This window comes from Artemia sp. Qi Xiang Cuo, chromosome 10 (assembly GCF_049724085.1).
Source record: "Artemia sp. Qi Xiang Cuo chromosome 10, ASM4972408v1, whole genome shotgun sequence".
Taxonomy (NCBI): Eukaryota; Metazoa; Arthropoda; class Branchiopoda; order Anostraca; family Artemiidae; genus Artemia; species Artemia sp. Qi Xiang Cuo.
The window spans coordinates 35,245,339-35,259,336 of NC_142803.1; the positions used below are offsets into that span (position 1 = coordinate 35,245,339).

At 33.6% G+C, this 13,998-nt stretch overlaps 1 protein-coding gene across 1 annotated transcript in view; it reads right to left on the reverse strand.

The window, feature by feature from the left end:
• Window positions 1–1,148: 1,148 nt before the first annotated feature.
• The window catches only part of LOC148947703 (uncharacterized), a 196,440-nt gene continuing 183,590 nt past the window's right edge, over window positions 1,149–13,998 (reverse strand). The window contains exons 15-17 of the mRNA XM_089095381.1: window positions 10,596–10,712; window positions 5,507–5,682; window positions 1,149–1,277 (exon numbers count right to left, since the gene is read on the reverse strand). Of these exons, the coding sequence (XP_088951507.1) occupies window positions 1,194–1,277; window positions 5,507–5,682; window positions 10,596–10,712 (377 nt within the window). The 3' untranslated portion in view covers window positions 1,149–1,193. The remainder of the gene's footprint in view (window positions 1,278–5,506; window positions 5,683–10,595; window positions 10,713–13,998) is intronic.

The window sequence follows — 13,998 nt, forward strand, 5'->3', positions numbered from 1 at the left end:
AAAGTCACACCACTGACCCCCGCCCCAAACCAAAGAATCAGTGACACCAGGACTCGAACTCCTCACCTCAGGATTTCAAGTCCGGAGCGCTAACCACTCGACTAGGACGGCTGTTATTAGGCCAAAAATTTTCTGATCCTCCCCACGATCCTACTGTTGTATCTGTTTGGCCTTGGGCATGGTTTTCTTTGTGATTTCTTGGTAAAAAGTGTTCAATACTGCGACTTCCTTCCGTTTCTGGAAGAAGTCCTGTCGCTTGTGCTTGCCACCTATTAATTGGTCTATGGCTTTCTAAATTTCTTTCACCCTGTGGTTGAAACTTGTTTACTCTAGCTTTGATTTCGTATCCTGGTACGACATTCTGCTGCATAATGGTTTGACTTACCGCAATAATAGCAAATGAAGCTTTCTCTATTTTGCCTATTCTTATTTGGAGCCTGCTGGTCCCATCTGGGTCTATAGCTGTTTCTTTACCTGTCCCTTTTGCGCCAATGTCTCTTCGGAAGGAGGTGGTATAATCCATAATACTTGGCGTTCCAAGCTATTAAGGACCTGAAACTATATGACTGGTCGTCAAAATTCACGGAAGACGGACCGGAGCCCTATTTGCACCCCATAACTCTATGACTCACGTTTCCAAATCTTGCACATTTTTCACTTTTCTGCTGTTGACAGGGCCGAATCTCCAGCATTTTTATTGGGGGAGGGGGCAAGAGGGGTCCATATTTGGATAGTCAAAGGGCATGGGATGTATAATATTTTTTTCTCCACATTATTGGGGGGGGGGCAACTGCCCCCTTGCCACCCCCAAACGCTCATATTTGAGTTTGAGAAATTAGCAGATAAAATTCCAGACAATGAATAATCCGAAAACTACGGAAACTATCTCTTCTCAGTACGGCCTCTCTGAGCGAATTGGTATTTTGGTTATTTTTACTTTTTGTTTGAGGTTACCAGCTTTTTTTCTCTGCTATCCTCTTGACTGAATTTGAAATTGTAGGTTAAATTTTGAAAAATAGAAAGTAGAGTATAGCGCATATTAAAGTTTTACAATTAACTTTTAAAATCATATATTAATCCTGTACTCTAAATAAATTATTCCATGGCAGAAGTTATGTCCTATAATTTGGCGGCTTAAACTAAAACCCTTATTGAAATAATAATTTATTCGTCCCATTTCCTATAAAACAAGACTAGAGTAAAGATATAATTATTGCTATTGTCATTCCCAGAGCTGCAGCTAAATAAATGTACCAGATAACTTCCATCGAACTAGTCTGAAAAAAAAGAAAACCAAAATTAATACTACTAAATTACTACTACAAAATTAATTCTTTTATGGTGAGCAAGAGAAAAAAAAAGAGGGACAGCAAAAGAGAGTGATAAATAGATAGGCGCGTCAATTAGGGACATTTTCTCCCTACATTTTTTGCGCTCTACCCATAAATTTTGGAAATAGCTTGTTTTATGTATTTTCACTGAAAAATACTTTTTTTCGGCATTCTCATTGAAAAAAAAGCAAACACATTGTCACGGGTTGTACCCTGGGCACAGCCTTGCGACTAGTCACCGTCGAGTTTCTTTGCTAAAGTGACCAATTTCAAACTTGTACCATCGTCCATAAGAAAAACAAAAAAAAAATATAATGCCCTTTCCTTTCTGACTAGATACGTATAGGACGGAAATGATAAAGCCTTCTTATGGTGTTGAATTTTAATTAAATAAAAAAACAAGTTTTTTTTAGCTGAGAGTAAGGAGCGACATTAAAATTTAAAACGAACAGAAATTATTCCGTATATGAAAGGGGCTGTCCCCGCCTCAACACCTCTCTCTGCACGCTAAAGTGTTTTTTATTGTTTTTAAAAATAAAGTTGTGAGATAGATTCAAACTTTAGCGTAAAGAGCGAGGCGTTGAGGAGGGGACAGCCCCTTTGATATACGGAATAATTTCTCTGATCGTTTTTGAATTAATGCAGCTTTGATTTTGGCTCACCGTACATGAATAATTAAAACAAAATTTGCATATTAATTTTACTTTTTTTTTTTTGGCTAAATGGCTTTCTCGAAATTTTGTTCTGACATAACTTACGAATTAATTTACGTAACGAACTTCTATATTCGTATATTTGTATTACGTATATTAGGGAGAAAAAATTGTTGTTTTTTTATTTAATTTCTGATCGTTTTTTAAATAATGCTGGGAAATCCGGCACCCCCTTCATAGCCATTTCCCTTCCCCCAAGGCAAGATCCTCCCACCTCCCACTCGACTCCCCCCCCCAATACCAGAAAAAATCCTCCCTGAAAACTTCTGTATACTTCCCAAGAACCAATACTATATGTAGACTTGGGCAAAGTTCGTAACTTGCAGACCTTCCCCCGGGGACTGTGGGGTATTAAGTCATCCTCAAAGACATAGTTATTGTATTTTTCGACCATGCGGAACAAAATGGCAAAATTTTGATCGGGTGACTTTGGGGAAAAATTGAGCGTGGGAGGGGGCCTAGTTGCCCTCCGTGTTTTTTGGTCACTTAAACTTTTAATTCCGTTTTTGACACTAGAACTTTTAATTTCCGCTCGAATGAGCCCCCCCCCCCCGATATTATAGGACCACTGGGTCGATACGGTCCCCCCTGGAAGAAAGAAGAAGGAGAAGAAGAATTAAAAAAAAAAAAAAAAAAAAGAAAAAAGAATCCGTTATCTTTCTTCTGGCAAAAAAAAAAAAATTCCAAAATTTTGAAGATAGGAGCTTAAAAATTCTATAGTAGGGTTCTCTAATACGCTGAATCAGATGATGTGATTTTCATTAAAGTTCTATGACTTTTAGGGGTTGTTTCCCCGTTTTTTTCGAAAATAAGGCAAATTTTCTCAGTTGCGTAACTTTTGATAAGTAAAACTAAACTCGATGAAACTTATATATTTGAAATCAGGATAAAAATTTGATTCTTTTGATGTATCTATTGGTATCAAAATTCCATTTTTTAGAGTTTCGGTTACTATTGAGCCGGGTCGCTCCTTACTTACAGTTCGTCACCACGAACTGTTTGATATAAATAAATCATATATAGGCAAAGAACATTTTTTATCCATCTGACAAGGGATTCTTGGACCAGAGTTTTTTTTTGTTTTTTTTACCACGAACTGTTTGATTTTTACTTTTTAGGCCCTTCTAGAATAAAAGCCCTTCATACATTCTTGCTTGCCCCCACCCCTTGGTCAGTGGTAACGTTTTCATGTTTTATCATGTGCTTTTAAGCTCTTAAGATTTTAAGAAGAGCAATAATTTTTTCAGGAAGCACAGCTCAGTCAAGTTCTATCAAGTTACTTCATGATATCTTTTTAGTCTTGGCAATTACGTAATTAATGTCTATGAAGCTAGTAAGATGTCAGTAGGAGTTTTATGAAGATAAACAGATCCCTAACACTTTGTTACGGCTCCGTTTGAAATAGCAGACTACTACTTTAAAGCATATATGAAATAAAATGGCCTTACAATGGACACACAAACCTGACAGACTAGAACTAGAGTAATCTTTCTCAACCAGTTAGGAAAAATTTCAAATTCACTCATACAGTATTGATCTTAAAAATTTTTGTTTTCCTTCTTATGTTTGAATATAGAAGAAAACTTGAAAATCCGTATGACGTTTCCCATTGATGACTTACAAATTGTATTGTTTTTCTGTCTTATTTGCTACAGACTGATCATTACTCATGCTAGGTTGGTTCTAGTTGATAGGGTACCATTTCTAAATAGAAGTAGACAAAAAAAAAAAAAAAAAAAAAAACGCGGGGGCGTAGAAAAAGCTTAAAGCAATAAAAAAATAAAAAAAATTTCTCAAGAAAAAAACAAGGTTTTTTTTTCTCCAGAAAAAAAAGGAAATTCTTAGTTCTCAGGGATGAACGTCAAAATTATTCAGTAAAAACTAGTCTAATACAAATTCGTCACATTAATATCATTCTTTTGACTAACATGAAGCACCATTACCACGTTTTGCTACTTCCGTTCGTAAATTTCACTTTGTGATTGACCAGCTAAAATACCATTGGACAATAACAGGTGTAAATTGACATCCAATATGAAAAACCTTACCCACGTACTGCTTTTTGTTTTAAGACTCTATATTGCAGTTAAAGCCTTTTACTAATTTTGGTGGAGAATTAAACCCTGCTGTGAGATGGGTATTATTCGTGTTTTTACTTTTTGGACTTCTGTATTGGAACATTAATCTTGAATCTCAAAAACCCTTGAATTAGATTAATGGTAGAAGTTAGATCCCGTTTTTGGACTCATATTGCAATTGTAGCTTCTTATTTGCAATTGGCAACTCAAAAAAGAGAGGTGGGCCCCAGGGCCAGGCTTTGATAATACAGATTTAAAATCATTGCATGACTCTGATTTCAATAAGATGTAACTTATCCATCTTCCTACAAAATGCATCTATGAAGCCTCAAAGTTTGAAATAGCAAACTTTCAAGAGGTTATTTCAAAGCAAAATTCTCGTATATTAAGAGCGCACTAAACTGCACTATACGAAAGGTTGGTGAAATCACTATTAATTGTCAAATAAAAAGCTGGCATTAAAAATTGATTTTATATATATAGAGTTAAATATTCCGGCAATTAATTTCTATCAATTAATTATTTCTTTTTTATTATGATAGTCCATCGAAACAGATCTGAATGTTTAAGACAATAGGTCTGTCTATGACCGTTAGATGGCACCGCAGTTTTGATGTGACGGAGGCAAATGGTGGTGGTCACTGATCATCTAGATTGTAGCATAGTCGTAGAAAAAAAATAGTTGGGACAATTACAGCTCAAACGTGCTGGTTGATCTGACAAATAAGGGCGCATACTGCTACAGAAAATACAGCTTTTCGTAGATAAATCGAAATAGAAATGAATAATTTGCTGACTGAACGGTAAACAGGATTCTAGTTCTTATTCGCTTTTTGATACGTTGTAGCAATTCAGATGGCGTGTGAAGACTTCATATTACCACCAACATATCTTACGAAAACACTTTAAAAGGTTAAAACTTGAATAAGTTAATGAAATTAATTATACAAAATTTCCTTGAAAAAAGTAGAGAGAGAGAGAGGGGGGGGGGAGAAAAAGAAAGGCTGTACATGCAGCTATTAGTTCCATGTAAGCGTTCGATGTCTTTGCCTATAATCCATCCAATTAACTTCGAGATTTCAATCCAATAATACTTAAATAAAAAATCTCAGTTTATTTGTGCCTCTTTCTATCGGAAAGCCCGACAGTGATAATATTCAGTGCTAAGACACTAAATGCTTACATTTCTCTTCATGGTAAATCTATCAATAAAATGAGATCCCGGTTGGTGATCAGTAGCTACCGAAAAAAATAATCATTACTAAAAGATAAACAATATTACAAAAATCAAAAAATAGTTTTCTTCAAAAACCAGTTAAAGAATATACTTGAAAACCCTTTAGTACTCAATGCAACATAGTAAATTTCGTGATAATATACTTACTCGATTTCTAGAAACTTCTAACATATTTTCTGTACTTGACGACTTAACTGGTGATCTCTTCAATAAAAGATGGACAATCTGAGCAATTAGATAAACACCAGCAAACGCCACTACGATCCAAATGGCCCAGGGTTCAATCCCATCCTTTAGAATTGTTCCGAGCATCATATTTATAACTGGAAAGAGCATGTATTAAGTAATTTCTGAAACAATGTACAATTTGTGGCAATACTGTCTTATGACCTGCAAGACATGATGTTTAAAAAATAAATTTGAAAATTAATAGTATGGTCAAGCATTTACGAAATCAAGGGATCAGCAGAGGCTCCGTGTGATACGGTGGCAACGGGCCCAACAGGGGAGATCATGTTGCATACATTTCCTGAACCATATTTTTATACTCATCAATTGATGAGGTTCGTTCGCAAAGATTCCTTCCGCTAACTAAATTTAAAAAAAAGTTTGATATTGTTAAGGGAACATTCCTAAGTATCAAACATAATATTTAAGACATTTATCTTTCAGTCTGATATTTTGTTGTCTGGCTTGTTTGAACTATTATGAGAGTAAAAGGGCGTTAAAACTGTTTTGACTTCAATAGTAATTCATTATGGCTTCAAGAAAAAGAGCGGCAATGCAGCTCTTTACTCAACCGTAAAATTTGAATTATCATTTTCACTTTTGTTGGTTTGAATGAGGGTACTTGTATGATATAGTGCCGACCTCAAATTCTTCATCTCAGTAGAACCTGTTTCTCTGACGCTCAATCCTAATCCTGAAAGGCATAAACCTTTTTCAGGATTGTATCAAAATGAATATCATTTGATTTTTGAATTAAAATCAAGTTTGGTTAGGTTATGATATTTTCATCATATTGCAATACAGATCGCAAACTAAATGTATTTCAACGGACAAAACTAAATCTGTTTCGCAAACTAAATGGACAAAAAACGGTTAGGTTCTACTTAGATGAAGAATATTAGGTCGGCGCTATAGCATACAAGTACCTGGATAACAATCAAACAATGCACACAATCATTGGGCATATCCCATAAGATTTTGATGCACTTACAAATTTTTGTACAACACTCAGGAAGACAGCTTCAGAAAGCTTCAGCTTTAGCTTCAGAATACTCAACTTCAGAAACACATTATTACATTTGTAGTTCTATGACAATGGTATCATTCTTCTAATAGACTAAACACTTCTTCGGAGAGTCTCTTTTCTTGATTTTATACTAAGCTCTGTTTTTGCATTTGGTTTTTGTAAAGTTTTTTTTTTTTTGAATTCGTGTTATGACATGAATCCTAATAAGGATATACACAGATCATGCCACCATATCGCGAAATGGACTGACTGTTATGATAAACACCTTAGGAATTTACTTTGGAAAAAGCCAGATGAAAATTTTAGGGAAAATTAGTTTCAAATGAACTAAAACAAAACAACCCCTCCAAAGTCTAAACCGTATATCTACGTGCAAAAGGAAATAATTCAGTAAAAAAGAAACCAAAGGGGTTAAAAGTTAGAAGCATTTAGTGAGAAATCCCAGAAAAATCTGAGGTTGCTATTTTAAGAAGATAAGGTATTTTCTTTAAAAAAAAAACTCTGGTCCAAGAATCCCGTTTCAGATGGATAAAAACTGTTCTTTGCCAATATATGATTTATTCATATCAAACAGTTCGTGGTGACGAACTGTAAGCAAGGAGCAACCCGGCTCAATAGTAACCGAAACTCTAAAAAAAGTAATTTTGATACCAATAGATACATCGAAAGAATTGGATTTTTATAGTAATTTCAAATATATAAGTTTCATCAAGTTTAGTTTTACACATCAAAAGTTACGAGCCTGAGAACATTTGCCTTTTTCGAAAAAAGCAGGAAACGCCCCCTAAAAGGCACATACTCTTAATGAAAATCACACCATCAGATTCAGCGTATCAGAGGTTTCAGCGTATCTACTGTAGAGGTTTCAAGCTTCTATCTGCAAAAATGTGGAATTTTGATTTTTTTTTTTTAAGAAAAAAAAATCACGAATTCGTGTATTTTTTTTCAGAGGTAATCGTATCGACCCAGTGGTCCTAGAATATCACGAGCTGGCTCATTGTAACGGAAATGAGAATATTTGGCTTATTTTTAGCGACCCGGCTCAATAGTAATCGAAACTCTGAAAAACGGAATTTTGATACCAATAGATACATCGAAAGAATCGGATTTTTATGCTGATTTCAAATATATAAATTTCATCAAGTTTAGTTTTACCCATCAAAAGTTGCAAGCCTGATAATATTTGCCTTATTTTCGAAAAAGGGGGAGACATCCCCTAAAAGGCATAGAATCTTAATAAAAATCACACCATCAGATTCAGTGTATCAGAGAACGCTATGGTAGAGGTTTCAAGCTCTTATCTTCAAAAATGTGGAATTTTGATTTGTTTTTTCTAGAAGAAAGAGTTATTATTTTTATTTTTATTAGGTTATCATTATTATTTTTTTCCCAGGGGTGCGTATCGATCCACTGGACCTAGACTATCGCGAAATGGCTCATTGTAACGGAAATTAAAATCTTTCATCATTGTAACGGAAATATATAAATTTCATCAAGTTTATTTTTACACATCAAAAGTTACGAGCCTGATAATATTTGCCTTATTTTCGAAAAAGGGGGAGACATCCCCTAAAAGGCATAGAATCTTAATAAAAATCACACCATCAGATTCAGTGTATCAGAGAACGCTATGGTAGAGGTTTCAAGCTCTTATCTTCAAAAATGTGGAATTTTGATTTGTTTTTTCTAGAAGAAAGAGTTATTATTTTTATTTTTATTAGGTTATCATTATTATTTTTTTCCCAGGGGTGCGTATCGATCCATTGGACCTAGAATATCGCGAAATGGCTCATTGTAACGGAAATTAAAATCTCAAGTGGCCTTTTTAAGCGACCAAAAATTTGGAGGGCAACTAGGTTCCTCCCACGCTCACTTTTTCCCAAAGTCAGCCGATCAGAACTTTGAGATAGCCATTTTGTTCAGCAGTCTAAAAATCTAATAACTATGTCTTTGAGGACGACTTGTCCCCCCTAAGCCCCCGGGGAAGGGCTGCAAGTTGTGAACATCGCCCATTGTTTACATATAGTATTGGTTATTGGGAAGTATATAGATGTTTTCAGAAGGGATTTTTTATGGTGGGGGGTCGGGGGGAGAAGGTTACGCGGAAGGACCTTTCCATGGAGGACTTGTTCATGGGGGAAGGGAATTTTCCATGAAGGGGGTGTCGGATTTCCCAGCATTACTTAAAAGACGATTAGAAATATAAAAAAAAAACAATTTTTTTCAACTTAAATACGATTAGAAATATAATAAAAAAAACAAGTTTTTTTCAACTGAAAGACGATTAGAAATATAATAAAAAAAAAAGTTTTTTTCAACTGAAAGTCGTTTTGTAATATAATAAAAAAACAAGTTTTTTAAACTGAAAGACGATTAGAAATATAATAAAAAAACAAGTTTTTTCAACTGAAAGACGATTAGAAATATAATAAAAAAACAAGTTTTTTCAACTGAAAGACGATTAGAAATATAATAAAAAAACAAGTTTTTTCAACTGAAAGACGATTAGAAATATAATAAAAAAACAAGTTTTTTAAACTGAAAGACGATTAGAAATATAATAAAAAAAAAATTTTTTTTCAACTTAAAGACGATTAGAAATATAATAAAAAAACAAGTTTTTTTCAACTGAAAGACGATTAGAAATATAATAAAAAAACAAGTTTTTTCAACTGAAATAAGATTAGAAATATAATAAAAAAACAAGTTTTTTCAACTGAAAGACTATTAGAAATATAATAAAAAAACAATTTTTTTCAACTGAAAGACGATTAGAAATATAATAAAAAAACAATTTTTTTCAACTGAAAGACGATTAGAAATATAATAAAAAAACAAGTTTTTTCAACTGAAAGACGATTAGAAATATAATAAAAAAACAAGTTTTTTCAACTGAAAGACGATTAGAAATATAATAAAAAAACAAGTTTTTTAAACTTAAAGACTATTAGAAATATAATAAAAAAACAAGTTTTTTAAACTTAAAGAAGATTAGAAATATAATAAAAAAACAATTTTTTTTCAACTGAAAGACTATTAGAAATATAATAAAAAAACAAGTTTTTTTCAACTGAAAGACGATTAGAAATATAATAAAAAAAACAAGTTTTTTCAACTGAAAGACGATTAGAAATATAATAAAAAAACAAGTTTTTTCAACATAAAGAAAGGAGCAACATTAAAACTTTAAAGGAACAGAAAATATTATGTATATGAGGAGGGTTGCCTCTCCTCAATAGTTCCCTCTTACGCTAAAGTTTTTTTTAACTTTTCAAAGATGTTATTATTCTAATTAAACAGCCTTTGTGATTCAGAAGTCATTCTTAAAAAAAAAAAACTGGAACAAAAATCAAACTTAGGTTATTATAAGGTTATTATTAGCTAAAAAAAGGAAATTTTTTATGTAAATTTCTTCTTAATTATTCACGTACGGTAAGCAATCTTCAAAACCTGCATTATTTCAAAAACGTTCAGAAATTAAATTAAAAAAAAAAGTTTTTTAACTGAAAGTAAGGAGCGACATCATAACTTAAAACGAACATAAATCATTCTGTATCTGGAAAGGACTGTCCCCTACTCAACACCCCACTCTTTATGATAAATTTTTACTCTTCCCCACAAGTCTGCTTTATGAAACAATACAAAAAATTAGCGTAAAGAGCGGGGCGTTGAGGAAGGGACAGCCCCTTTCATATCGGAATAATTTCTGTTCGTTGTAAGTTTTAATGTCGCTCTTTACTTTCAGTTAAAAAAAACTTGCTTTTTTAATTTAATATATAAGGATCTCACATATATACATTTTTTTATTACTTCTTTCTATATTTTGTTTTATATAAAAGGTCTTTTTTTAATGACATCTTTCCAGTATAACTAAATTAATCGCACTGATTTAAGATAACGCTTATACAAATTTAGGGAAGTTTTTTTTTTTTTTTTTTTTTAATAAAAACATTGAGCACAATTAAAAAGGTAGTAAATTACCTGCTAAGATGAATGTCACATAGCCTGTACCACCGTGGATAATATTAAAAATCCAGCGCTTAGAATGACTAGGTGACGGACGGAAAATAGCTCCAATCGGCTGCAGCAGAGCCAAAGCTATAAAACAAGTTAAACATAAATTCATTTTTATACCTTTTTCTCTTACTTAAACTTTCTCCTTTTTTTTACTATATAGGATACTCAGAAATTCTCTTTTCAGTTAATAGACTAAAACAATGTTAAATTCAAGATGTTGCCAGATTATTTAGTTATAGTTAAACAAAGTTTGAGATGATTGCATTTAAATTAATTTATTGACACTGAACTTTGTAAGGTAAAGAAGGTAAAGAACACGGCGTTAGACTTAACAGTCCCTATCAGCAGTGCTGGTCAGTGTTTCATGGCCCTTTAGCCAGAGAGTGCAATGGAGGATTGGGGGCTAGCCATCCTGTGCTTTTGCACACCCTTCCTTTTCACCTTCCCCAGATTTTTCCAGGTACCTATCTAGAGCTTGGTTGAGTGTGGCTGAGCTAACAGACCAGCGCCACTGACCCCATTCCAAACCAAATAACCAACGACACCAAGACTCGAACCCCTGTCCTCCGGGACAAAGTATTTCAAGGCTAGTGTGCTAACCATTCGGCTAGGACGGCTACAACTTCATAATATACTAAGAATATTTTGTTAATATCCTTAAATGAAAAAATAGCCACTGGGCACCAAAAGCAAAAGTAAATTGTAAACCTAGTCAAACAAACTTTATAATCAATATCAGCAGTGTTAAGCCAAAACAGTCTAAGCCACATTTTCAGAAAAACAGAGCTATTGACATTATATTGACATACATTGGCATATTATATTAGGCTATTGACATAAAGGCCGATTGGAACAGTTGGATTTCCTCACGCTCCAAAAATGTAATTGCAATTCAAATTTGATCCTCGGAAAAGTCACTTGTGAAATAGAAAAAGTCACGAAAAAAATTATCAACAATTAAAACAAGACTATTTTTGAGCATTTTCTTAATAGCCAAGTATAACAGTTCCAGAACTACTTTTCAGACTTTTTGCTCAACTTCAGATCCATCCGCTGCTTTTTTCTGCAGAATCAGTCTATTATGGAATCGAAGAGACAAAATTTGGAAGGTTTTTTTGTATCAATACTAAAATATACACAAAACTATTTTCATACTCGAACACATCAACGAACGTAAAAGTCTTCCTCACGAACCTAAAATCCAACCACATGCGTTGTAGATTTCTTGAGTTTACAATTTCTTTTCCGGTACTAATACTAGTATTGTCTGTTTGTAACTTTTAATGTGTGTTTATTGAGTCTGGTTCGGTATTAATGTTCTAAGTCTAGGTCGAAAATTAGTTAAAGCGAGTCGAGGCCAGAGGCAGGAATGTTGGAGTCTGGAGCCGTGAGTAAACATAGTATGCTCTGGAGAAATACTCTATTCAGTAACTTTCGACGCTTTTATATCTACTAATTTTAGATTATCATCTCAACATTTGTTCTGTTGAGCTCACCCTTGTTTTTTTCTTCCTTGTGGGGAAATACCCATATAGCCAAATATTAAGTGCTACAAAACCATTATTAAAACAGTAATTCAAATTTGGTGTTAGTTCTTCGCGTATAGGGTCAGATTTGGAGTCAGGTCTCCTAAGATTTTAAAAGAGGAGTTGGAATTCCAAGTAGAAAATGCTAATCAATCGAAAACGTTCAACGTTGTGAAGATGCTGATCATTCTTGCAAATATGATCAGAGGATTACAGGATTACACAAACCACTAATTTTTAGATTTGAGACTGAGGAATTAACTTTTCTTGCTGAAAACTTTACAAGTATATACTAAGTATTATTTGTGATAACTATGCTGCCATAATGAAATACAAGTCTTCAAGAAGTCTTTCTGTTTGTGCAACAATGTTGTCCGAGACCCGCTCACCCCCTCCCCCCACCAAAAAAAATGAGTTCATCAGCTGTAAAGACAATGAAAAATACAACTTAGAAAAATAACGCATTCTACATAATAGTGACAACTTTCTAATTTTCACTAGCATTAACAGCAACCCTAAACACACACGAAAAAACGAACCATTAGGATAGACAAGATGAAAACTTTTTTAGACGTCTTTTCTAACAAAGAGAACGAAGAGGAAAGTGGAAAAATTAAACAAAAAGGAAGAAGACATCTCTTTTGTTCATGCTGCAGCAAATCTGCACAACAAAATTTCAATTATGGAAATTAACAAACTTGATCTCGGCCTTCGACCTCGACCTCGTTTGGGCAAACCTTACAAAACTTTAGGGTCATGGGCCGCACATAAACCGTTGATAAGTGGTGATTTGTCAACTAAAACTGGTAGCAATGATTAATATTTACCTTTTGTTATATGCCCCAAAATCGAATATTACAAGGTTTGTAAATTATTCGGTAACAAACGAACTATCGACCAGAAATACATAAACGACTAGGCTTAGCCAAAAAATAGAAAAAAAAAGAAAGAAAAAAGAAAAAAAAAGAAAAGAAAAGAAAAAGGGACTAAAGGAACCATGGCGAGTCACGTCACGAATTATTACGCAGAATGAACGCTTATGATAGCTTTTAATTTTAATTCAAAAGCTTTTGATTCAGTTCACCAGACTAGAAGCAAAAAAGAGTGCAAATTCTTCAGTGCTTCCAAATCAAAAACTAGCTCGTACTTGTTTCTTTTTACTATTTTTGTAGATACATCAGTATTTACTATCACTTACCATGGTACCCTGTAGTTGACTATGGTTAGTAGATTGAAACGAAACATAAAAAAGGTGGTCACTGGCATCAATCGGGGAGGGGGGGGGGTCAAAACCCCCATATAAACTTCTTCATTCCCGACAGATTGAAAAAAATGTTTTTAGGGGCGTATTTTTATTTAAAATGTATTTTTGGTATTTTCATTGAAAAAACGACAGATTTACCGCCCCCAGATATTGGAAAATATATTTTGCCCCACCCCCTAAATTTTCGTGAATTGATGCAATTGAAAATTGAGCGAAATACTAACAATTTTCGAAAGTTAAAACCATCACAATAGCTTATGATGAAAACGTAGAAGGTTGAAACATCCTTAACTTGGGCAAAAAGTGGCTCTAAGCGGGCACACAATCATAAACGTCCCATTTTTTCCCAGATCTACGATTTCTAATCGTAAAAATCTACGATTTTTCTCATATTAGTTGTTTCTTAACAACATAGTTCGTTTATTCAGACATTTATCTTAAGATGGGATTAAATTCACTACATGTACAGTTCTGTTTCAGTGAGATTCCGAGTTTCAGCATTTGTACAAATATGTACGTAACCAGATTATAATTAAATCCAAGTTTTATTTCTGATCCAGAATTTTTGTTTTTAATA